At 37.8% G+C, this 25,570-nt stretch overlaps 1 protein-coding gene across 1 annotated transcript in view; it reads right to left on the reverse strand.

Moving 5' to 3' along the window:
- Positions 1–25,570, reverse strand: part of slc27a6 (solute carrier family 27 member 6) — a 42,167-nt gene that overhangs the window by 7,538 nt on the left and 9,059 nt on the right. The window contains exons 3-6 of the mRNA XM_048170278.1: positions 22,147–22,305; positions 19,575–19,699; positions 17,358–17,552; positions 4,563–4,653 (exon numbers count right to left, since the gene is read on the reverse strand). Coding sequence (XP_048026235.1) covers positions 4,563–4,653; positions 17,358–17,552; positions 19,575–19,699; positions 22,147–22,305 — 570 coding nt within the window. The remainder of the gene's footprint in view (positions 1–4,562; positions 4,654–17,357; positions 17,553–19,574; positions 19,700–22,146; positions 22,306–25,570) is intronic.

Here is a 25,570-nt window from a genome sequence, read left to right on the forward strand (position 1 = left end):
TGTTTGCTTTATTTCTTATTGTATATTCTTATACCTTTTATAATGGCTATTATTGATCATTAAAATGTCTCGGTTACGTATGTAACCCTCATTCCCTGAAGGAGGGAACGGAGACGTACGTCAATAGCCCTATCAGCTTCGAGTGAACTAAAACAAGCCAATGGAATTGGCGTGCAATATTTGCATAATGCGCACCGCCTCCGCCAGGTGCTATAAATTGGAAGCAGATGCAATCGCACTCTGTTTTTTACTGAGGAGACAACTGGTGTCCGCACTACAGCGAGGGTACAGAAACTGTGGCGACAGGATGTACGTCTCCATTCCCTCCTTCAGGGAACAAGGGTTACATACGTAACCGAGACGTTCCCTTTCAGTCGGTCACATTCGGCGTATGTCAGTAGTGACTGACGAATTGGGATCCCAAATAAAGCGCCACAGTTATGGACCCCTTCCAGTGCCCAGCGCAAGCTCTAGCCACCCGGCGCACCAGTGGGGCGGAGAAGGGGCTGAGTTTACGCCGAGAGAGTCTACTGCTGTTCCGAAATACCCACTGAGTAAACTAGACAACACTGGGGAATCGAACCCATAGGGGACGCAGCGGAGACCACTACCTACCATGCAGGGGAGGAATTTAAGTGGAGAATACACATATGAACTGGCCGTGGACAGTACGCATATGGAGTCCCTGGAATGGCACCTGAGCACAGGGGGAGACTCATCTGACAGGTGACAGCAGAGCTGGCTCTGCTAAGGGAAAGACACAGGCTCACCGTGGGGAGTTGATTGTGGACAATACACATATGGGACCACTCGGCAGGTATTGCCCCACTGTGATCCTCTGGTCACCCTGGCTTATTCACCAAAAGTAGTACTTTTCTGATTCAGAAAAAGAAACTAGATTGGGGAATAGGTGAGGGGACTCCACCTCATTTGAGGCACTCGAGTCTCGACCACGCATCTAGAGTGCTGAACAACGCGCTGGATTGCCATGGCAACGTGCGCTGTCAGCCGGCAGCTCGACGGCACACGGCGCACTGAGCGCTCAAGCCCTTACGAGAAAGGCAAGACGAACAACGCACCGACGTGGGCATGCTCTCAAAAGAGAATATGAACCACCCACAAACACAGTCTCAGCACGCTAAGCAGACATGAGAGAAAGTGATTGTGGCCGTCAGTGAGGATAGGAAATTACCGCCTCCAGAAACGCACAGACAGAATGACATCTTGAAAAAGATGCAGTGTCTGTCTGTGAAGCTCTTTTAGAAGCTCTTGTTCTTTGTGCCGAAGCACACAGGGAACAGCCGCGATGTGACTGCAGGTACACTTTTCACTCCCTGAGTCACAGACACAGAGGAACCGGTCCAAATCGCAAACCAAACAGGGCAAATAATGCTGTGAAAACAGCAGTTGAGAGCTGTATAAAAAAAGCTTGTGGCCTCGCTGTAAGGTGCCATAAAGCCAGCACTGTAGAACAAAGGCTCTTCAAAGGCTTGAGAAGTCACTCTCAGTCTAATAGCAGGAACACACAGGTTGGCTCCGAAGCGAAAGACATAGTGCGATTGCATCTGCTTCCTATTTATACCACGTGGCAGAGGTGGTGCGCATTATGCAAATATCGCACGCCAATTCCATTGGCTTGTTTTTGTTCACTCATAGCTGATGGGGCTCTCTGGCGATATCCCAATTCGTCGGTCACTACTGACGTACGTCGAATGTGACCGACTGAAAGGGAACTGACATTTAACAAAAAGATTGTTGTTTTATGTTATATTTAATTTTATTACAGTGAAGATAATCAGAGTATGCTCATATATTAATTTTTTTTATACTTTTTGTTTACATTTCAAAAAAGGCAGGGTTGTTTAATATTTTGTTTTGTTATAAATACTGTATGCAGACACTGAAGATAATCAATGAATGTGTTTCCTGAACCACATTTGTGAGGCTATATATGTTTTTTTGTTTGTTTGTTTTTTAAATAAAATGAAAAGAGGCAGAGTGGTGTTTTATAACACATTTCATTTTATTGTTGCCTAAAATATACATACAGAGATAACCGGAGAAGCCAGAGCGAGCTGAGTGACGTTATCAAGTACGCTGCTGTGCCATTTGCAGAATCACCGGGCTTGCGTCCTCCCATCCACCGGAGTCCATTCTCCTGAGTCGGACTTAACAAGTCCTAACTACCAAGGGCGTAAGTCCGAACTTTGCAAACTTGGTATTGAGAAACGCCTTTGGAGTCTCGACTAATGAGCTGATGATCTGAATCAGGTGTGTTTGATTAAGGAGACATGGAAAACATGCAGTGTTGGGGAGGCTCCAGGAATATGTTCGGGAACCCCTTATTTACAGCATGTCTTGGAGGTACCTGAGAAGTTTGAACACAGTGCCACCTAGTGTTCCAGAGGTATAAGGATTTTTGCAAAAACACTGATAACTTTTGAAAACATAGTTCAAATTTTGATTTCATGTCATCATGTTCCTTGATTTATTTCAATATACCTACAATATCTCATTTGTCATTTCCAACAGTGTGAGGATCCGCCATATTGAAGCAAATTAAAAACAGTTTTTACACTTCTCATTCCTTCAAATTTTGCCCAGTTTTGTCCAAAATCAGCTCAGATGATCTTTGGACTAAGTTGCACAGAAATTACTGAACAGATTTGTGATTTTCACTATCGTACCTGAGATATATCTCTCCAAAGTTGACCCTGTCGGCGTTTGTGTCTTTATGCTAGTTAGCTTAGCATGCTAATTGGTTATTTTGTAAAAGTTGCTTCTGTTCCAGACATTGAGTCATTCTGAGAATGATCTAAACTAAAATTATTAAATATAACATGCGGTGCATTTTTATTGCAATACTTTTTATTTTTAGTTTATTTGACTCTCTATTGAAACTGTTGTTTTCTGTCATTTAAAATGTTCACCAAAGTATTTTTAGCTACTTTTTGAACCCATTGATCTCATCACGCTGATCACATTCAACATCTTACGAAGTAAGAATACAAAGTAAGAATACTTTGGTTTTTAAAGTTACTTTTAAAGTTTTGAAACCAAAGTATTTTTAAGCTACTTCTTGAACCCATGGACCACTGGCTGCTTGCAGCTTTAATTCTTATATAAATTTGCAAAGTGACCTAAGAATCATTTTCACTCAGAAAATTTCAGCAAATATGATGTGTGTTACATGTACTGTTTCCTGTGACCTAGTTTTTCCCCAGTCTGTCTGATTAGTTCATTTGATCCACCTGTGTCTTGTTAATTATTCCATCACCTTGTTTAGTTCCCTTGTTAGTCTCTTGTATTTATACCCTGTGTTTGCCTTCACTCATCGTCCGTTCTCGTTAATGTTTATGTGTGTATGTGCTTTCGCTCCTTTGTTATTATTAAAAACCCTTCTTTGTGGATCTCCAAGTACACCTTATCTCTCTAGCATACACAAACTGTAACAATGTGTGTCCTGTATTTCTGTCAGTTATCTAAAATCGCAACAAATGAAGTCAATTAATTGCAAATAAATCATTCTTTTAAGTTCAAGGTTCTTTTCTGTGAATTTGATAAACAAGCCTGCAAAATGGTTTGAACTGGTCCTCTCTCACTGCGTTATTTGGAGTGCTGAAATCATGTACATTTTATTAATTTAGCAAACTTTTTTTTTTTTACAGATTTTATCCAAAGTGACTGAAGCTGTTGATGCAGTTCTCTTCCTTCACAATTCTTCATTCCTTCATATTGATAAAGAAATGTTTATGTAAACAGTTAGGCAACGATTTCTGCAAACTCTGTTTTGGAGAAGTTCAAGTTCCAAGAAAGATTTATGTGACTGATAACTTACATGTGTTTTTTTTTTTTTTTTTTTTTTTTTTCTATACTGAATGTTGCATGCAATCGTGAAATACAGAATGTGAAAAGTTATTTGTTGTGAGAAAGCAATTTTGGGTTCAGGTCAGATTTGGTCTTAAAGGGTTAGTTCACCCAAATATGAAATTTCTGTCATTAATTACTCAATTAATTACATGTCGTTCCACACCCATGAGACCTTTGTTCATCTTCGGAACACAAATTAAGATATTTTTTGATGAAATCTGAGAGTTTTCTGATCCCCCATAGAAAGCAACGTAATTACCATGTCAGAATGCTGACTCATTATTGGCCAGCTCCTGCATCAGCATCACACGCATGCGTGTGAACCGCATCGACCAATACTGAGTCGATGATCTGAATAAAGTCATTATTTTTGTTCTGTTTTTGCACACAAAAAGTATCCTTGTCGCTTCATAACAATATTTTTTTTATACAAGATTGAACCACTGTAGTCATGTGGACTATTTTAATGATGTCTTTACTACCTTTCTGGACCTTGAATGTGGTATTTATGTTCCTTTCTATGGGGATTAGAAACCTCTCGGTTTTCATCATAAATATCTTAATTTGTGTTCTGAAGATGAACAAAGGTCTTACGGGTGTGGAACAACATGAGGGTGAGTAAATTAATTTTGGTGAACTAATCCTTTAAAATTTTACAGCAGTAGGCAGTAGAACGTTTCAGAAGTTCTCACCTTTCTGAACATGCTGGCAGAATCCATTTTGGTCTCTTGCAGGCTCATCTCTGATCAGGTCATACTTCACCAGATCATACTTAAAAATCAACTGCAAAAAAAAAAAAAAAAAAAACACTCAGTGTTTCAGACAGCTGGGTTCAGCATTTTCCAAGAGGAGAGTATGATCCTATGGAGAAATAATCAGTGGTTCCCAACCTGGGGTCCAGAGTTCGCAAGGGGGGCACGAGAGTTTATATGCTTTGAGGTCAAACATGGATACGAAAAACCTTTTGGTATAGTTTCTAGGAATGCTCCAAATGATTGGCCACTTATCCAAAAATGTTGTCAATTACTTCCTTTGGTACAAGTGGTCTCTCAGCTTGCCGATCACATAAGCCGATCACATTTTTATGACGCAAAAGACACAAGCTTGTTCACACCAGCTGTGAGATCTGTGCAAAAATTAAAAGTCAGCAGTGGCTGGTGTGTATACAATAACGCAGTGAAAACGTCTGTATGGTTCAGACTACTTTATTAAAAATAAAATCCAGAATTTTTCCACTCTCTTCTCTTCTTTCCATAACATGGGAGTGTGTTCTCCTCATTAGAGCTTCAGGTGATTTGTTGCCAGTAGTAGAGATGCACCGGTCTAACGACCATCAATCAGAACCGGCCAGTTCCCTTTTTTGTCCCGGACTTAAACACAAAATTGCATTGCAATCATTTCCCAAAATGTAATTTGTGTGGATGTTAACAGAGGCCAGAGATGGGACACACTGAAGACAGATGCAAAGAGAAGAGCAGAGAAAATACTGTACCGGGCAGAGCAAGCTCACTGTTGCGATGCTCAGAATATTGGAAGACAATTCTACACATTAAATTGGGGTGGGGGCTTATATGAATGCATTTCTGACGGAACTGACTTACTTCACAAAAGTTTCGATAACATTTTCTTTTAGGGGCTAAAAGATGCACATATTGCATCTTTTCCACGCGCAAGTCAGTTATTTCAAAAGTAGCCGCGCGGCAGGTGCGCTCATAATGGAAGCGGCGCGGTCGCAACGTCCATGCGGGGCGTTTCCCAGGCACATTTTTCAGAATGCCACAAGAGCACCGCAGGTGCTTTTCTTACTTAGTATTTAAATATCTAAAAAATCTTAAATCAAGATGCTTTTACTAGATAAGTAAAATGACATAAGAATTTTTTTCTTGTTTTTTGGAAAATAAAATCAAAATAAAGCGAGTTTTTGCTTAAAACAAGCAAAATTATCTGCCAATGGGGTAAGAAAAATAATCTTGTTTCTGTTTGAAATCTTGTTTCTTGTTACTGTCCCAAACAGAAACAAGATTATTTTCTTACCCCATTGGCAGATAATTTAGCTTGTTTTAAGCAAAAACTCATAATTTTGATTTTTTTCCCAGAAAACAAGAAAAAATATCTTATGTCATTTTACTTATCTAGTAAAAGCATCTTGATTTAAGATTTTTTAGATAATTAAATACTAAGTAAGAAAAGCATTTTTTTGCAGTGTATTGCTGCTGTCCCATAAGCACCACCTTCTGGTAGAGAGTGAATTGGCATATGTTTTGTTGTTTTGGGGTTTTTTTGGGGGGGGTCCTCAGTGTTTCTTATATGTATGGAGGGCGGGCTTCATGGTCAAAAGGTTGGGAACCACTGAGCTAGATGACATCATTCAAACAGATGAGACTGATATGAACAAACAACCTTCAGCATGAACACTGAAAAAATATTTCAAATTTAATGACTAAACTCTCGTGCAGATCTTATATCTTTAAAAACATTTTTTTAAATCGAAAATATTTATCAATTATTTCATCCCAATTAAATCTCTCATGAGTTTACAACGTAGTTAGCTTCACTGATTATAATTAGTGGTCAACTGATATGAGCTTTTGTAGTGGCTGATGCCGATATTTATGATAACACACAATTTAATTTCAAAGACGGTAACTAACACATGCACAATATTGCTTCAATAAAATTTATTAACCACGATAATTTGAAACTGATTATCTTAAAAACCGATTTAAACATCTTGATTCTGTTCTATAATTGTGATATAATCTGTAAATGTTACACATATGCATACAAAAAATGTTTCTCTAATAAAGACAAGGTAATTATAACCACACAACATGCATTTATACATACTGTAGGTTTTGATGGAGAGCCAAACACAAATGAATCTTTCAGATTATTTGTTCAAGCATAATTCCACACGAAACCCAACTCAACACTCCAGACCCCAAATCAACAATCAAGGACCATAAATTAAGTGGGCTCCAGCCAGTCTGAGCTAACTAACGACCTTGCAGCTATGGCCTTGCAAGCTTTAAAGAGATGATCCTAGCTAAAAGGAAGAACAATGTCAACATTAGACAGTTTGTAAAAAACAGACAAAGGTTGTTTGATCCCCAAAATATAGATACAAAAAAGACCTTCTTCTTCTGAGTGACACAGAGTTGAAATCCACAGGAAAACCCAGAGACTGTTTTTCCATATAAACTGCATCAAATAATTCAAAAAGGATGGTAGACGGACTTATAATCAAACACCGTTAAACTGCATAATCAGGGTTCCCACTCTTTTTCAGCGATCATTTTCCAGGACTTTTCCAGGACATTTTCAATTTTACTATGGCAGTAATAAAAGACAAAGTAAAGTAATATATTGCTCTCCAAGTCTTTAAAAGGCGTACAGTTTATTGCCATGACTTAACTATAAAATCAGTTTTTAATGAGCTCTCAATCATACATTATGTCTATGGAAGCTTGTTTCCGCCACAGAATAAAAAACGTAAAAAGTTAATTGCGACTTTTTATATTGCTATTCTGACTTTTCTCGCAATTCCGAGTTTATATCACAATTATGCGATTTGTAATTCTGACTTTATAACACAATTGCGAGTTTATAACATCACACAATTCTGACTATAACAATTGCGAGTTTATATCATGCAATTTTGACTTTATAACAAAAAATTGCAAGTTTATATCAAGCAATTCTGACTTTAACATGCAATTGTGAGTATATATTTCACAATTCTGACTTTATATCAAGCAATTGTGAGTTTATATCACAATTATGTAAGCCTGCAATTGCATGAATTTTTTAATTTTGAGATAAAAAGAAAAATTACCTTTTTCTTTTTTTTTTATTCAGCGGCAGAAACAAGCTTCCATAGTTTATTGCCATGACTTAACTATAAAATCATTTTTAAAAGCTCTTAATCATACATTGACAAATTGTTCTCGTTACCAATCGTTGTCCATTTCATAGCAAAAAATATTGGAACTATTTTATTGTTTTGCTTAACTATTTGAAAATAAAAATATTAGTCAAAGACAAAGTCGATGAATAACAAAGACATCCACAACACATAATAGAATATGTGGCAGGTCTATTAGTCTGCATTTACGCAATGCAGACACATCTATTTTGACATAATTTTCTGTCCCTGTCCCATCACAATGTCAATCAATATAATTTTGGATTCAATCCCGCATTTAAAGAAGTTAGTCATTTGCAAAACTTTGCAGTGTGTATACTTAGTAGAATGAAAAACTTTTTTTTTTTTTTCAAATTGCAAATGGGTTATAAACAGATTTTCCCTTTTTAATCACTGCAGCTGTCAATCACTTCAGTGGAAACTCACAAAGTTCTGCACTGTTGTGAAAACTCCTGTTATAATCAATCAAGCTGGCTACATTGCACAATGAATCTCCTATTGACCTTAAATTACATAAAATTATTAGTTAGCAAGTTACTGAATTAGGTAGCTGCTTACCAATTACTATTTACTGCATACATTTGAGCATTTAATAGAATTAGCTAACTGCTGCAAGTGGCAACACAAAACTAAACTTCATCATTGAAAATACTACTCTCACGTCAAAACTCATCATTCCTGAACATCGCACTTTCTGCAACTAAGAGTAATTATTTTTGGCCAGTGATAAACTCTTTGTTCTCAGCTGAAGAACTTTCTAAAAAATAATTTTCAAGGGCAACAACAAGATTTTCCAGGACATTTTGCATTTTCTCTAATTTTCCATGTGTTTTCCAGTACTGGAAAGTTTGTCATCAATTGTCCAGGTTTTCAAGGTTTTCCAGGACGAGTGGGAACCCTGATAATTCTATATCATGCCCACAACCTAAATATGTGACTATTATGCTTAGATCACACATAATTCATGCAGTTATTATAACTATTGAATGATTGACTGAAAGTGTTTCTCATTTCCTATCAGTATGTTTGTCTGCTCATAATTCAAAAGATGACTTGAATAAAATCTGTGTAAAATGTCTTTCTCTTACTTTGTTCCCTTTCTTTTCCATTGAGAGTCTCGTATTCCAAGTTAAGTTTTGTTGCAAAGTTTAATCAACGATACTACAGTCTTTGCCCATCTCAAAACTTCAAACTTCAGCCACGAGGGAGACTCTAGTATGATCGCAAGTATGATTCTAGCCAAACTGGTGCATTGATATAAATTTAATAACCCTGTCTAAGAAACGATAGAAGGGTTAAATCAATGATTAAAGATTCGTTCAGGCCAGGTTTTACAAAGTACATACATTGCTTGAAACTTTCACTCTCTTAAAACTCATTCTTTTTTAATCACTCTTTCTTTCTTTCTTTCTTTCTTTCTTTCTTTCTCTTTTTCTTTCTTTCTTTCTTTCTACAACTCATGTGTGTGCATGTGTTTGTGTTATATATTAGTTTCATGTGTTAGAATAATCAATAAAGTCTTGTTTATATTTCTAAAGAGCAGTGTCTTGTGTTATGTGCTTACGAATTTAATGTCTTAAACTGCTGATCTATGATACCTTGCTAATAAATAGTGTTTTCACTATAGTTTGGATTTTCTGCAACAGAACTGATAATTACGGCCCGTTCAAATGAACACTGGATGATTCATTTGCTCAGTCGTAAAATAAGTGACTCTTTCAAAATTCTGTATAAATTAATTAATAATTATCTTTGAACTAAATTGACCTGTTTCCCTTACATACATGTCCAGTCACCTCTATTGTTGGCAGATCCTGAATTGTACACCTGTACACCAATTATACAAGTATTGTCAAGTACTGCATGTGTGTGACATGAATCACACTAATGCTCTACAGTGACATTATTTTGAGAATAATATTTTGGATTTTGCATGTGCTCACATGACTGCTGTAAGCCATATTCTAGAGAATCTAAGAATAGCAGAATGAGGATTACATGTCAATGCTCTTACTAGCACCTGTCCGCTCACACTGATCATGTATTATGGGAAACGCTCAGACTCCATGATTAAGCAATAGATTGGCAGTAATCCAAGAGAGCATGACTCTTTATTTAGAGCCTCACAGGGAGAAATGCACAAAATGGGGAAAAATGTTTTTGATTTGTGTTTCTGCATTTACATACATTTAGGGACTATGGTGATGCAAAATCCAGGAAATTGAAGTTGATAATAATGAATTAAATTGATTATAATGATAAATTCTGCCAAAAAGATAGTTGTCAAGCCTACCAGGGCTTGACATGAACTTTTTTGCTCACTAGCCACTGTGGCTAATGGTTTAGTTACTAGCCACTCAGCATTTTCAAGGGCCATAATTTTGCTGTTGGGAAATCACATTTTATATGATTAAAGTTGACTTTGACATGCTAAAATTACTTTAAGTCATTTTACTTGTTCAGCTAAATTTAAAACCCTTTAAAACTTTCAAATACAGATTGACCACCTAAATCAAGACTAGGCCTACATGGTATATCAGCTGGTATGTACAGGTGGGCAAGGGGTGGGTAATATGACCATAATATGATCAATTTTATAATTTTATAAGTTATTTTTGTTAGGCTATATAAATAGAACAAAGAAGCAAATTAGCAAATTACAATACAATAGTAAATTAAATAGCCTAAACTCTTTTTTCAGATACAATAGGTTTATTTAACATTTAACATCTTTTGTTGTTTAACATTAATGACAGACAGGTATTTAATTGGGCTGCTGAATGCATGGACGTAATATACTAACACATATCCAGGTTTTACCTACATGTTTACATCCACTTAAGCTATAACTGACTGTATTCACACGAGATACTCCACACGATGGACATTTTGACATCTGTGTGTGCGTGTATTTGACCATTCAGGCACAAGGAGAACTGATGCGCAACACAGAGAGAGAGAGAGAGATATATAGAGAGAGAGAGAGAGAGAGCGCACGCAAGAGAGCACTTCTGTTGTGTGTCATTCAGCACGATTCCGCCGATCCCGCCTTCACTAACTGCAAGTTAATTGATAACGAATTGTGATTGGACTGTAATTTTGTGCTATGAAGAGCTTGGCTACCTTTGATTAGGCTGTAGGCTGAAATTATAACCTGCCAAAGTGGCTAGTGGGAGTGGCTGTCTTACCCGCCACAGCTGAAATCTACCCGCATTTGGCGGGTGTTAATGTCAAACACCCCCAGGCTACTAAACCATGTATAAAAATTGTCTTACTTTCTTTATTGTTTAATAGGGGCCAATCGCCAAGACCTGAGACAATCATTTTTTAAAGTAAAAAATGTTAACCATTAATGTTTGGCAGCAGCTTGCACTAAATAGTATACTTTCTGAGCGATAGATGCTATTTAAGTGCAAATAGCAATATATTCTATTTACACTAAGTGACAAAAGCAGCATTTTCTTGGCGATATGCTATTTACACTAGGTGAAAATAGAGATAGATTCTATTTACACCATGTAAAAGTATCATTTTTTTCAGTAAAAATGTTATCTATACTTTATATTGGCAGATACTATTTGCACCTCAGTATTTTTGTACATTAACAGGATGCAATAATATCATAGAGTGTAAATGATTATATTTATTAAAATTATTAAATGGATGCTGCCTTATTGGGAGAATAAAAACCCTCCTTACACCTTCCCCTTACTTTCCCCCTAACACCTCGTCAGGGACTCCCTGGTGGCGGCGGTGGCAGGGCAGACCAAGGGACCTCTGTGGCCGTATCAGGAGGAGCGGGCCACTCGTTGACGGCCTCCGTGGCCGTATCAGGGAGAGCTGACAACTCCGGGGGGGCAGCGGGCTCGGGCAGCTCTGGGGCGGCAGCGGGCTCGGGCTGGCAGCCTGGTCCGTGGTCAAGGGAACTTAAGTGCACTCTCCAGGCACTCAGAACAGCCAAAACATAAAAGGTGAAGACAGCCCTCTTGGCCATGACTGGACTGACAGGAAGTGCATGCGGGGCTGGAGCAGACTCTGACAAGGCCTCCGGGCCTTGAGGGATGGAGGAAGCTTTCCTTCTCCTCTTCCTCAATTTATGTGAGTGAGGCGGGGACTCTGTATCCACCCCCTCTGTGGGCTCTGGAGCGAACTTACGGACTGGAGCGGTCTCTGGAGCGGACTAACGGGCTGGAGCGGGCTCTGGAGCGGACTCACGGGCTCAGGAGCGGACTCACGGGCTCAGGAGCGGACTCACGGGCTCAGGAGCGGACTCACGGGCTCAGGAGCGGACTCACGGGCTCAGGAGCGGACTCACCGGCTCAGGAGTGGACTCACGGGCTGGAGCGGGCTCTGGGAAGGCCTCCAGGCCTTGAGGGATGAGGGAAGCCTTCCTCCTCCTCTTCCTCCTCTTACATGGGTGAGGCGGTGGACGCTGCAGCGGGCTCATGGGCTGTAGCGGGCTCTGGTTGACCCGGTGTTGCCCCTCGACTCCGATGGTGGAGATAGTGGATGAACTCCAAAAATCCAGGTCCTTAAGTCAATTCATCTCCCATAGAGGTAACGAGTCATCCAGGCAACCATTCAAAAGATCCATCAATGCCGCATCATTATAACCCAGCCCCACCGCCAAGGTCAAAAAACAACTGGGCAAAGCCTCCTACCTCCATCCCCTGTTGTTTCAAGGTAGTCAAATTATGAAGTCGAGCCCTCCGCTCCTTCATAGTAGCCGGAGGAGTGATTCGAATTACCATCCTGCTGGATCTATTAGTGATCGTGGTTTCTGTCACGTTATGCACAGAGACAAACAGGTAAGATCCAAATGCAGCTTTAATGGGGTAATCCAAAACGTAATCCACAAACAGGCAAGGGTCAAAATCCACAGAGCAGTCCAAACAGAAAACAAACAGAAGCCGGTGACATAAAGTGAAACCACGATAACAAAAGCAGAAACAAACAGGGTATAAATAGACAGACACAAATGATCAAACACAAAACAGCTGGGTGCAATGAACAGGTAATGAGTCCGGGAAGTGTGTTATGGGAATTGTAGTTCAAAAGTGTGGTGACAAGTAGTCTGTGTTGGAGTGCCCTCTGGTGGCTAACTGATGATGGGCTGGTGATCATGACACCAATCAACTGTGAGCAAAGTGACATATATCTGATGTAATAAAGTCACTCCCCCTCTCTCGCTCCAAATTAAAGCAGTTTACAGTGACAAAATTGCCCGTATTTTACCTTTAATAATTTATGTTTATATTATATGAATTGTAATTATTTATAATTCATATAGTCAAATAATTATTATATAAATTGAGAATTAATATTAAACTTTGCATTTAAATTAATATATATATAGATAGATACAAGCTTTAATATAGAGTGCTTTTAAATTGACTAAACTTGTCTTTTCTTTTGAGCTCTTTGTGAACCTATATAAATTATTTAAATTCAGCATATTTACTTGCATTGATATAGTCATATTTTCATTCAGCTGCCTTCTCAAACTTTCACAGCAACAGCAATGTTTATTCTTGCCTTGTAAATGCGTTTAAAATCATGATATTTGTTCATAACTATATGTTAATCTTCAGCCGAGAAGTGAATTGCACAGCTCTCTCGTGAGAAGTGAATCAAACTGACGCTCTCCTTCCACGCTGTAAACCCTAAAGCTCAAAATAATTAATTGGTTTGAGTAGGACAAACTTAAATTAAACAAATTATTTCAGTCAAATTAACTTTTATGTGTATTTAGAACTTTCTAAGTTCACAGAACTGATATATTTTAAGTAAATGGAACTGTTTGGAACAACAAAACTTGTTTTGTTTTGAGTTTTATGAACTTATTTCTTTTAATTCAGATAAACTTAAAGGCACAATATGTCAAATTTTTGCAGTAAAATATCCAAACCACTAGGCCAGTGTTCAGTTGAGTACTTACAATATCCCAAATGTTTCCAACTATTTGTAAATCATGAGAAAAATCACGATTTTAACCAAGGATACGGGACGTGGCTGGGAGTCGCCTGTCAATGGCGTCAAATCTGCATTACCCTCAGTTTACGGTTTTATTTCGTAGAAACCATGGAAACACCAAAGACGCTTTAATATGTTGCATGTTTTATTAGACAAGGGAACAACTGTTTGGTTACATTTATAGACAGAAAATGAATTATTGTTATATAGCTCAACATGTTTAGTCTTATTGTTTAAATCTTATTATTCATAAGACAAGACGCATATGGGGAAAACTCCTTTTTCTCTGATTTCTGAAGCCTTTTTCAATCATGCAGTGAAACTTCGGCCATTGGTTCATGGAGTTGTAAGTAAACGAACCAATGACGGCGCAGCGGAGCCGCACAGGCCAATGGTGAGCGAGCCCGCTCGAGCCCGCCAAAAGGGGTGGGGTATCGCTATATAAGCGGTCGTCTCACCTTGGCAGACTGATTCATTCTCCTTCAGCGACACAGATCACATCTCTTCGCTTGATCCAAACTTGAAGCCGCCTTCCATCTGCAAGCAGCTGGAATTCGCCACTGATCAATTCGCCGCTCTGCAGCAGTCAGATCAGCTCACCTCTCTTCTGCTCGCCGCTCTCAATTCAGCTCGCTGCTCTCTAAGCAGACTGCAGCTCTGATAAACTTGCCGCTTTGCAGCTCGCTGCTCAGTCTGGCGCTCTCGTGCAAGCTCTCGTCACCATTGGCTTGCGCAATCTCATTCATGAATATGATTTCTGCCCGAGTCCTGTCCCGATTCTTTTCCACTGACTGTGAGGTGAAGACATCTCCCAAGATCCCGCACTCGAAATCGCCGTCATCAAGCTACGCCTTTGTTTTGAATAGGCGACCTCTAGCGGCGAAAAACGTACATATTGTAGCTTTACGTTTAACTGAAATTGGTCTGGGATTTCTATTTCCCAGCATGCTTTGCCCATGGCACTCGAAAGGGAGAGTAAATGCTAGTGCAAGATTAATGTTAAGTGGGAGATTTAGTAGTGATTACTGTTTTGTTATGCTAATTCAGAAGAGTTTCTGTTAATGTGGGTTTTTGGAGAGTTACTATCATGGTGACATGTGGTGCATGTGGCTTGGTTTGAGAGCAGGTATATTGCTTTATTGCTGTACTCATTCAGCAAGGTAATATAAATAAGCCTTAGTAGAAAATCTTATATCACGATATGAGTAATTTTATATCACGATAACAATATATATCACGATATAGTTATTTTTGCTTTAAATAAGATTTTTATGAAATCAAAATTTTCCACAACATTGAAATTGTATCAATTTCAATATAATTTAAGAAAGGTATACTAGCCTAAAAACTCTCAAGCTTACTGAAGACAAATAAACTGTGATAAAGAAAGAGCAAAGAAGAAAAACTACAATAGAACAAAGACAGACGCGAAATAGACACATGAAAAAACTACAAAATGTATAAAGTAATCAAAGGTATAAAAAAAAAAAAACAATGCATAGTCTTTTCTGTGTAAATTAAATATACATTCATTCTTATTAAAGTTACAAAAGCAAGCAGTTAGAGATTTTCTGTTGTTTGATTAGCATTAATAATGACAGCAGGTAAATTTGGATGCTGTCCCTTTAAGACTGACTGCACCGACCCATTAACTCGAGCCTTGTCTTTCTCATCTGTACCTTCACTTAAGACATAAATGGCTCTGTTTACTTGCAAATACATGGTCACTTTGGCAGGTATGTGTATTTAACCGTTCAAGCTCAATTAGGCATCAAAAAGCACTCAGTTCAGTCCTCACGCGCTCTATGAGCAGCGGCTTCATGACGCATGACTCTCACGGCGCTGAGAAACAGTCTCTCAGAGAGCGCGTGCATATGCTGAAATGAGTTGTCCTTCACTGCTAATTGCACTTAAATAGTTTAAAACCACTTGTTTTTAAACCGCAATGCTTAAAAACTCATGAAAATTATAAGCTTTCGTGACCGTGCAACATAGCAACCTCACGCGACAGAGACGATCATCCAAAATCTCTACCATATGACAAATATCTACTGGCTAATCGTGTCAATCAGTATATCGCCCTCCCCTACTTAAACCACTTTAACATTGAGCACGTCGCCTTCCGAGAGAGGAACTTTGGCAGTGTGCCAGTCACCACGAGTGCTGCACCAAGTTCCTTTTCTGGATATTTTCCGCTTATAACTCTTTTAACATCAAGCACGTCCCTCTCTTTATATTCTCTTTATATTGCAATATATTTACATACTACGATATATACGATATAGCAAAATCTCTAACGATAGACATTTTATTTCGTGGTAACGATATATATGTCGTCATATCACACAGAATATCAACTATATAAACTAACTTCATAACTTTTACTTGCACTGATATAGCTTTTAGTTTTCCACTTTCATAGAAAGCTCTTTTCTTCTTGCTCTGTAAATTTGCTTATATTCTTAATATTTTTCAATCTCGTAATATTTTGCAGAAGAGAGAAGTGAATTGCAGTTTCACAGTTCCACATTATGTGATTGGCTGTTCGCCACTGATGTCACACCTAAACTCAGGATCAGAGCTTGAGTTGACAGAGTTGATGAACAGTGTTACGGTACCAACAAAGCCTAGTTGGATTGGTTTGGTTTTGTCAACTCGAAACTAAACCTGTAACCCTGAGTTTGTTCAACTACCATCATGGTATGGGCCACTGATCTAAACCAGGTTGGATTTGTATAGTTTTGTCAACTCTAAACCTACTCTGAAACTCAGAGTTTGTTCAACTAACTTCATGCAACAGGACACAGGTGAGAGTAATCTATGACAACACAGGTGCAGCAAATTAAAAATAACATGGCTTGGCACACGATATGTTTGGATAACGTCTTCCTCTGTCATTTAAAATAAATTAATATTTTAATATATAATATATTTCAAACTGAATTGAAACTGAGTTGAACTCCAAGATTAATGGATTTCTATTAGCAACCCAATACAGTTATTATTCAGGGTATCTGCAGTCTTGAAAATCAAATTTAAGACTTTTTTAAGACCTGCACAAATAAAATGAATACTGTGTGTCCATACAGAACAACATTTCGATCCCCTCACACAAGCATTTATCAACATGGGTATTTTTGTTGCGTCTCCAGTAGTTTTTTTGATGGTACAACAACAGGCAATAAAATTAAGCTGAGCATACCAAGTACTTTTGTTTAAAAGTACTTTTGTACTTTTTTAACTTTTGTGGACTGTGGACATGTGCACTTTACCATACACTAGTGTCTGTGTAAAAACAGCAGCATTGAAACAAATAAACAAACTAATCAAGAACATCTTAAACACACAACAGGGATGATATTCACGCTCTGGTACTCATGGTCATTGACCCTGGGCCTTTGACATCAAAGCAAAGAGATGCAAGTAATGAATTCTGGTGCAATCACATGTTTGTCGGATATCTGACGTTGAGACGCACACCTATATTAGATCTAGTTCAAAGATTTACTAAGACTTGCTTATCTTTTTGTTGCCCTTTAAACTTGACAACCAGCCCTGAGCCCAGGCTGCACTGAGTTTCTGAACTAACCTTGTAAAAGAAATTGGAGCGGCCGACGGCTCCAATCCTGCCGACGTGGTTCATGAAGCACAGGTTTCCTTCGGTGGAGCCGTATATCTCACACATGCGGATCTCCCCGAAACGCCGGAGGAACTCTCTCCAGACGTCCTGCCGGAGTCCATTCCCAACACCCATGTGCACCCTGTGATCCTTCTCATTCTCTGCCTAATAGACACACAACACATCAAGATGAAGCTTTTCACGATAACACACAGACTCTGCATAGTAAAAGATTAATGCCAGAGACAACAGAGATGCCTTGGATGCCCTGAGAGAAATCAGCAAAGTGGCATGTTTGAACTGGGTCCCGTTTTTCATATATAACTTTAGGTTTAAGTCCAGTGTGTAATTAATGAAAAGAAATTGTGAGTAGTGTTTGTCCATGCAGAACTTGTTACCACAATGCTAGGGTGTTCTGGGTGGCTGTTACATTGTTTCTTATGTCAAAATAGCTCACCCTCTGGCTCATGTTTTTCCTTCGATGTAAGTCACAGTGATTTTTTTCATGCAGAGCTGCATTTCTCAGTAAGAACGTGTGTGGGTGAACAATACAAGCCAGTCAGACCAGCAGAACCTCTCCATATACACAACAACCAGCCAGGTTGTGTGTGCTGTCAGTTAAAGCTCATCAATGGACTGACAAGCAACATTTCCTGCTCTAACACGATACATGTCCCATTTTGAAAACTGTGTGTGCAGAGATTAATATGTGGATGTTCCTGCTGCAGAATGTGTGTTTCTGTGCTTATGTGTCTGTCACTGCAATGTTTTGCACGTCCTGATATTGCGGAGTTAGATGCGTTCCTGGGTCAACATATTTTGTTGGAACAACATTGTAGTCTGAAAATTTAATCTTAACACTATTCCTACCCCTAAACCTAACCCTACCCAAAAGTTATCCCAAAAATCAGAGGGAAATGATAGATGAATAACACTGATGTAGAAGCACCAATTCATGATTTTAAGCCTAAACTTGACATAATCTGATAAACTTGTCCATGAAATCTGATTGGTTGATCTGAATGTTGTTCCAGGATCAACAAAAATGTTGACCCAGGAACATGTTGAACTCAGCAATATCAGGTTATGCGTAATGTTTTGTGTGTTTGCTGAGCTTGCACATTGGTGTGTCCGTAGTGAGCACACTGATGAATACGGTGCGACCGTCCGGGCGGTGTTAGAGGACGGACACAAAGAGATCTTTGACAGACTGTGGGACACGCTGATGTCCTGACGCACATGAACCGTGAATGAAAATCATTAACAAAAGAGCCGTCTGTCAGTTAGCCATGAAAACGTGACACAACCCCACACAAACCAAAAAGTTCATTTTCATAGATTCACACAGCACATGGATTCTTTCTTTGCAGAGTTTGTCTGCGTGACCAAAGACAGACAAGCAGTGCAGTGAGCTTCTGAATATGGATCTTTCTGGAGTCCTGGGTTGATTGTTAAAGTAATGAGGCATGACACATAATGAAGACATTAATGTGAAGTTAACAGGACCGTGGCTGGTCTTATTGTTATAAGATTATGTAATATGCTCTTTCATTTACACAACTACAACCAAGCATTTATGATTTCAAACTGAATGACCTGAAACCAGACATCATCAAAAACATCACAAAGGGTCATACATGCATTGGAGTCATGCTCAGAAAACACAGCAGGAAAGGGATAGTTCACCCAAAAGTGAACATTCTGTTATTATTTACTCACTGGCATGTTGCTCCAAAACTTTCTTTCTTCAGTGGAACACAAAAGAAGAATTTCCATTACAATTTCACACTTGCTGGGTTGAAAAAATGCAGTACTTTGGTACCGATAAATTATTACTGATCTGTACCAAATTTATATTTTATTTAAATTATTGAACATTCTATTGAAAAGTATGTGTGGGGTAGGGCTGGGTTGACAATATTAATTAATCCATTTTAGTCAATTATCATTTTGATGAACTGATAATGATTCTTAAATTCAAATTCAAAATTACATATTCATTATATTTTTACTTAACCTGTTAGTGATACATTAAATAAAAAAATACAAATACAGATTTTGCTGAAATTATTTAGCAAAAATGGCAGTATTTTCTGAGAATGACCCACATACTGTACATACTGTACCCAACCGACACATAATTATATGATGAAACCACTGAAATGAGAAGAGCAGGTAGTACTGTACCACAGGCTGACTGCACAGATATCGGCAGAGCTCTCCTATGTACTGAAATATGGTGACGTTGTGTTTCCTGCAGTCATTCCAGAACTGAGAGGCTGAAAACTTCTTCTTTAGGACACAGGTGGCACCTAAATGACAAAAGCACAGAGACAGATATGAAACTAAACATGCTTTGCAATTAAGTTCAACTAATTAGTCTGATGTAATGAATAAGGCTGTTTTATGCAATGAACATTACACAAGCATGTTCCATACAGCTCATTAACATGCTCATTCTGTTTGGTTTTGGTGAAAGGGCAGAAAATCAGGTTTGTTGAATGGAAAGTACTCAAAGCATCATCTGTATTTAAAGGCTGAATTTATAAATAAAGGAATGAATGAATTAAGGATTGGCCAAACAAAGTCACATAACCTTTGTCATTTATCCCAGGTCAAAAGAAAGCATTTCCATGATCATCTAAGGTAAAATGTAACCAAAAAGAGAACACTGACTTTAAAAGTATCTGCATTAAGCAATAACGCATGTACACTTGAATCAGACTGATCGATGGTCTCTAGCACTGGGGTCTGTGATTGGGCGGTTGGTTTTGCAAACACTTTGCAATCGCTCAAACATAAGATAGGAAAGTGGTCTATATGGCACAACTCTTTAAATCCAGCACACACTGTTACAACATTTGCTTGCAACAGAAACACACTTTCAATGCCCGTTCACACCAGAAACGATAACTATATTAGTATCCACACTAATGCACAATATCATTCTGTTTATTATAAGTGTGCTGCAGTTGTCGTGCTTGAGCTCTGTAATTTATTAATTTTATAGTCATCATTCTTGGTGTGAATGTACGGAAGAGGATTAGGGCCAAGCAATAATAAAAAAATAAAACCATCTCGAGATTAAAGTTGTTAAACTTCTAGAAAAAACTATGTTTTGCATAAACTACGTTTTATGCTTCTAGAAAAAACTAACTGTGTGTCATCATTAAATTATGAGAAAAAACTCGTTAAATTTCGAGAAAAAAGTCGAGATAAAATGTTGAGAATAAACTTAACTAATTTAACGACTTTTTTCTCATAATTTAATGACTTTATTCTCAACATTTTGTCTCGACTTTTTTCTCGAAATTTAACGATATTTTTCTCATAATTTAATGAATTTATTCTCGTAATTTAACGACTTTTTTCTCATAATTTAATGACTTTATTCTCAACATTTTATCTCGACTTTTTCTCGAAATTTAACGAGTTTTTTTCTCGTAATTTAACAAGTTTATTCTCAACATTTTATCTCGACTTTTTTCTCAAAATTTAACGAGTTTTTTCTCGAAATTTAACGAGTTTTTTCTCAACATTTTATCTTGACTTTTTTCTCGAAATTTAACGAGTTTTTTCTCGAAATTTAACAACTTTAATCTCGAGATGGTTTTATTTTTTTATTATTGCTTGGCCCTAATTCTCTTCCGTATGAATGGGCCTTAAGGCTCAAAAAGAAGCTGTATTAGTTGCCTTGATTATTGTAATTATATTTTATTGCATACTATAAGTACTAAATTGTAATTATTTTGGTGAGAAGTCTATTAAAAACATAAATTCATAGTGGAGTAAAAGAATCTTAAAGGTATAGTTCAACCTAAAATCAACATTCTGTCATCATTTATACAGGAAAAAGATGATACAGGAACATGCGATGAACGTTGGTGTCCAAACAATTGGACTTTCATTGTATTGACAAAAAGAGCTGCACAATTCAGGAAAAATTGAGAATCAAGATTTGTTTTTGTTTTGTTTTGTTTCAGAGATCACCATTCTTCCACGATTCTGAACAGATAACGCAACAAAATAACGTTATTTACTAGAGGTTCTAACAAAATGTTAATTGCTGCAATGTATTTAAAAAATGTCTAATTCATTTCAGTTAATTATTTTGAATGGTGAATGAATGAATGAATCATAAAAACTTTATTATAAGCGGCAAGTTACTTTGAAAAGATGATTTATTTTATTTGGCTTCCTTAGATGTCAGTTTTTATATTTGCAATATATACTTTTATCCCAGTATTTCTGTTATAATTAAAATGTTTGTAACAGAAATAATGATTCTGTGTGGTTGAAAAAGCTGTTTGTGAATCTGTTCCATACCTATATATGACAACTGCTCTCTCTGGGTCAGCGGCAGCGCCAAAGCAGATCTGAACGTTCGATGTGATTGTACTTGACAAAGGTTCAATAGCCATAGTCGAATCATTGTCATTTAGGAATAAGATTGTGTGGGTGTTTGAATCAATATAACAATCTTTTAAAGATTAATCTACTGAGACATTTTTCTAAATATCTTCTTTCGTTTTCCACATTACAAAGAAATGCATACAGGTTTGAAATTACATGAGGGTGTGTAAAAGATGACAGAATTTTAATTTTTGGGTGACCCTTGAAGAGCAAGTCATAAACATTCTTTCACCCAATCTGAGTGTTTGGATTAGATTAAATGGATGTCATTAATTACCACAAGAAAGCATCAACATTTGCAATCACCTATAGGCTGTTCATTAAAAGGTTTAATCAAGAGAATTACCCAATTCAATGGTGCCTCCAATGCCTACAAGTGAGGCAGCACTATGATACAGGGGAAGCGGCGTGTAGATGACATCACTTCCTGTGCCGCCGTACGCCCAAAACCCACCTGCTGCCTTCAGGGACTGCAAATGTGTGATGACTGCAGCTTTGGGCAGCCCTGCAACAGTCAAAACACTATGACAATCCAGAAGAATCCGGTTCCTACAGGCAGAACATACAGTAATAACAACATAATTCACACTCTAAAAAGATGGTTCTTTACAAGTCAGTGGTCTCAGTCTTATGCTGCGTTCACACCAGACGCGACTTGCGCGAATAAATCACGCTATTCGCGCGTAGTTGGACGCTTGAACATTTTGAGTTTACTCGCTTCAATCGCGCGTGACATTCGCTTCATTCGCGCATGAAAATCCCTTCACAACAGACGCGAATTCGCGTCATGAGAGGGGCTCTCCCGCTCCTTTATGTGTTCCAGACTCTCCCACTGCTTTCTGCACACTTCCTCTGAATAAACACAACTTGTCAGTGGGGAAATAATTGTAAATTACAGCGAATAAGCTCAATTGGTCGTCTTTAGTTGGCTTGTAGTCTTAATATCAGAGGTCGCGTTAACCGAAAATTTTCCGTCATTGACGGAATTTTTTTATCAATGACGGAAAAATCTGAAGGCCGTCCGTCACGGTGACAGATTACACTCAGGGTGATCTACTGTAAATTGTAACTGTAATTCCCACCCCTGTCCAGTTGGTGGCGAGTGCGCTCCAATGTAGCAACAGAGCACTGGATCCAGAACAAAAATAAAACTGGCAGGAATCTTTTGCTATGCATTTGATACTGATAACGCACAGGCGAGTACCCAGAAGCTACAACTCTCTATCACGCCACATTAAAGAGCGCCAAAACGGTATTTATTGCTTGAATTTCTTAATGAAATGGACAGAATTTGAAATCTGAGACTTTTGTTCCATATCAAAAGCAACACAAAGCGTTAAACCTATTGCAATTTATTGGATGGGAGGCGCACAATGCACTGTTTAATCATCAACTGAAAACAGCATATAGCCTACCAAGAGATCGATTGTGATTTACAAATCGATATTGGTCTCATGCATGCGCAAAACAGCAAGGAGACATTTTAATTGTTTATTAATAAAGTAATGTTTTCTGAATCAGTGTCGGCTGCAAAGATGAAGTTGATATTGACTCTCATCATCTCCTCATGGATGCGCTAGAGAGAGAATGCACTTCATTCGGTTTAGTCTACATAATCAGAGTAGCCTATTTCTTTTCGTTTTGAATTCATTCGTTTTCGTTAAAGTAGGTATTTAAAGCTTTCTATAGATATATTTCTCATGTCTGTGAGGCAAGCAGCCGCTGAGTTTCGGTTCATTTAGCTGACGCGTTCCAGTTCACGCGCCAGTGATCGCGCCCGCGCCTCCATGTCATGATTATATTGTCTGGTATATTTGCTTCTTATTTATTACATCCAGGCAATTGGTTAATGAAACATTGATTAAAATTAAGATACAATTTTTACAAAACGAAATTCACTTTAAAGAAAATAAACAAAATAAAACTTAATGAAGTGTTTAAAATCATGTCTGACCCTCTCCATGTCTCCCGATATATTACGCATCTTATGATGCATCTTACTCATGCTGTTAACTTTTCATAATCAAATAGATGAATTTAAAATATAACATAGGACTATTTAAACATAAATATGAAACTACGTTTTCTTTAATAGCTACCATCGTAGCCTATAGTACAGTACAGAGAAATTTCACGTGTGAATTACCCGTCATTTTAATTTTCATATTTTAATTATAATAACACATTTAATTGCTTTTATTTGTGAACAAAAATAAAAGCAATTAAATGTGTTATTATAATTAAAATATGAAAATTAAAATGACGGGTAGTAATAGATTATGACGGAATTTTTACGACCCTGTCCGTCAAAATGACGGACAATGTTAAAGTCTAACGCAACCTCTGCTTAATATGTATATATATATAGCTCAAATTGAGTAAAGACCATTTTTTTACAACTTATCAGATTGTCCGACCTCCTCACTCACTTTCTTTCAAACACGATCCTTTTTATTTCTGTTTCTATAAATGTATGAAGATCTACAGCGACGATGATTTTGTCCTCCATTGTTGTTTCGAATTTCTGCCTCAGCTCGCTACGTCACGTCACTACTAGAGCAAGCTCCTGATTGGTTAACGCGGCGCGGAAATTCGCCAAAGTTCAGCTTCGCGAATCACGCGTTAAGCGCGTCAAACGCCCGAATCGCTCAATTCGCGCCGCTTCATTCGCGCGAATCGTGCCGCAGGATGTCAATTCGCGTCTTTGCATTGACTTAACATGTAAATCACTCGCGCTTACCGCTTCATTCGCATCCGGTGTGAACGCACCATTAGTCTCTGTACAGGGTTCTGCTATTGTTACAAGCTGAAGAACCCCAATCTGGTACTGTTTAGAACCATTTTTCTTACGAGTGCATAAACGCTTTGAGAAGAACAGATGAAATTTTACATTAGGTCTCATTAAAGCTGAGTAAGGGTGGTATATCTTCCTGTTTGGAAATAGCCAATCACATTCAAACTCACTGAAAAGTAATTATAATCATCAGGTCATCATTTAGTTAATGCCGATTAACCCTGAATTAAATTCAGTTTATTTTCTTAGCATCTAAGAGTTGACTCTTATTCAAAAATACTGGCTGCTGTATTAAAAGCAAAAGGAGTTTTAACCTAGAATTATTTGAGGGGTGTGTCAAGACTTTTATTTTTCTTATAAGCTTTTATTTGTTTGTTTCTATTTGTCTTCTGTGAACAGTAAGGCCCATCTCCTTTGAATTGATTGAGGCAGAGCAGGCTCAAAAATGTTATTTATTTTACTTTTTGTCATCCAAACAACAAACAGGGCAGCAAAATATTAGTAAAAGGCTCATACTTGCGAGTCCCCATAAGGAGTCTGGCAGCTGCATTTTGGACCAGCTGTAATTGGGAGACGGAAGACTGAGAGCATCATAGAAAAGAGAGTCGCAATAATCTAAACGAAATGTTATAAAAGCGTGAATCACAGTTTGAAAGTTACTCTGGGATAAAAAGTGTTTTACTTTGTAGAGAAGGCGAAGGTGATAGAAGCACGACTTTACAACAGTACTGATCTGTTTATCAAATTTTAGGTTGTAATCAAACAGAACACCCAGGTTTCCAGTGCAGTGTGTTTCATTTGGGGCAAGACAACCAAGGTCAACAACACAGTTTTCCTTAGGCCTGAATATAATTATTTCAGTTTTATTTTCATTTAGGTTTAAAACATTACTTGAAAGCCAAAGCTTTTAATCAGCATTTTTATTGTTATGCTTTATGGGAAGATAGATCTGAGTATCATCATTGTATTGGTAAAA

The sequence above is a fragment of the Megalobrama amblycephala genome, linkage group LG2 (assembly GCF_018812025.1).
Source record: "Megalobrama amblycephala isolate DHTTF-2021 linkage group LG2, ASM1881202v1, whole genome shotgun sequence".
Taxonomy (NCBI): domain Eukaryota; kingdom Metazoa; phylum Chordata; class Actinopteri; order Cypriniformes; family Xenocyprididae; genus Megalobrama; species Megalobrama amblycephala.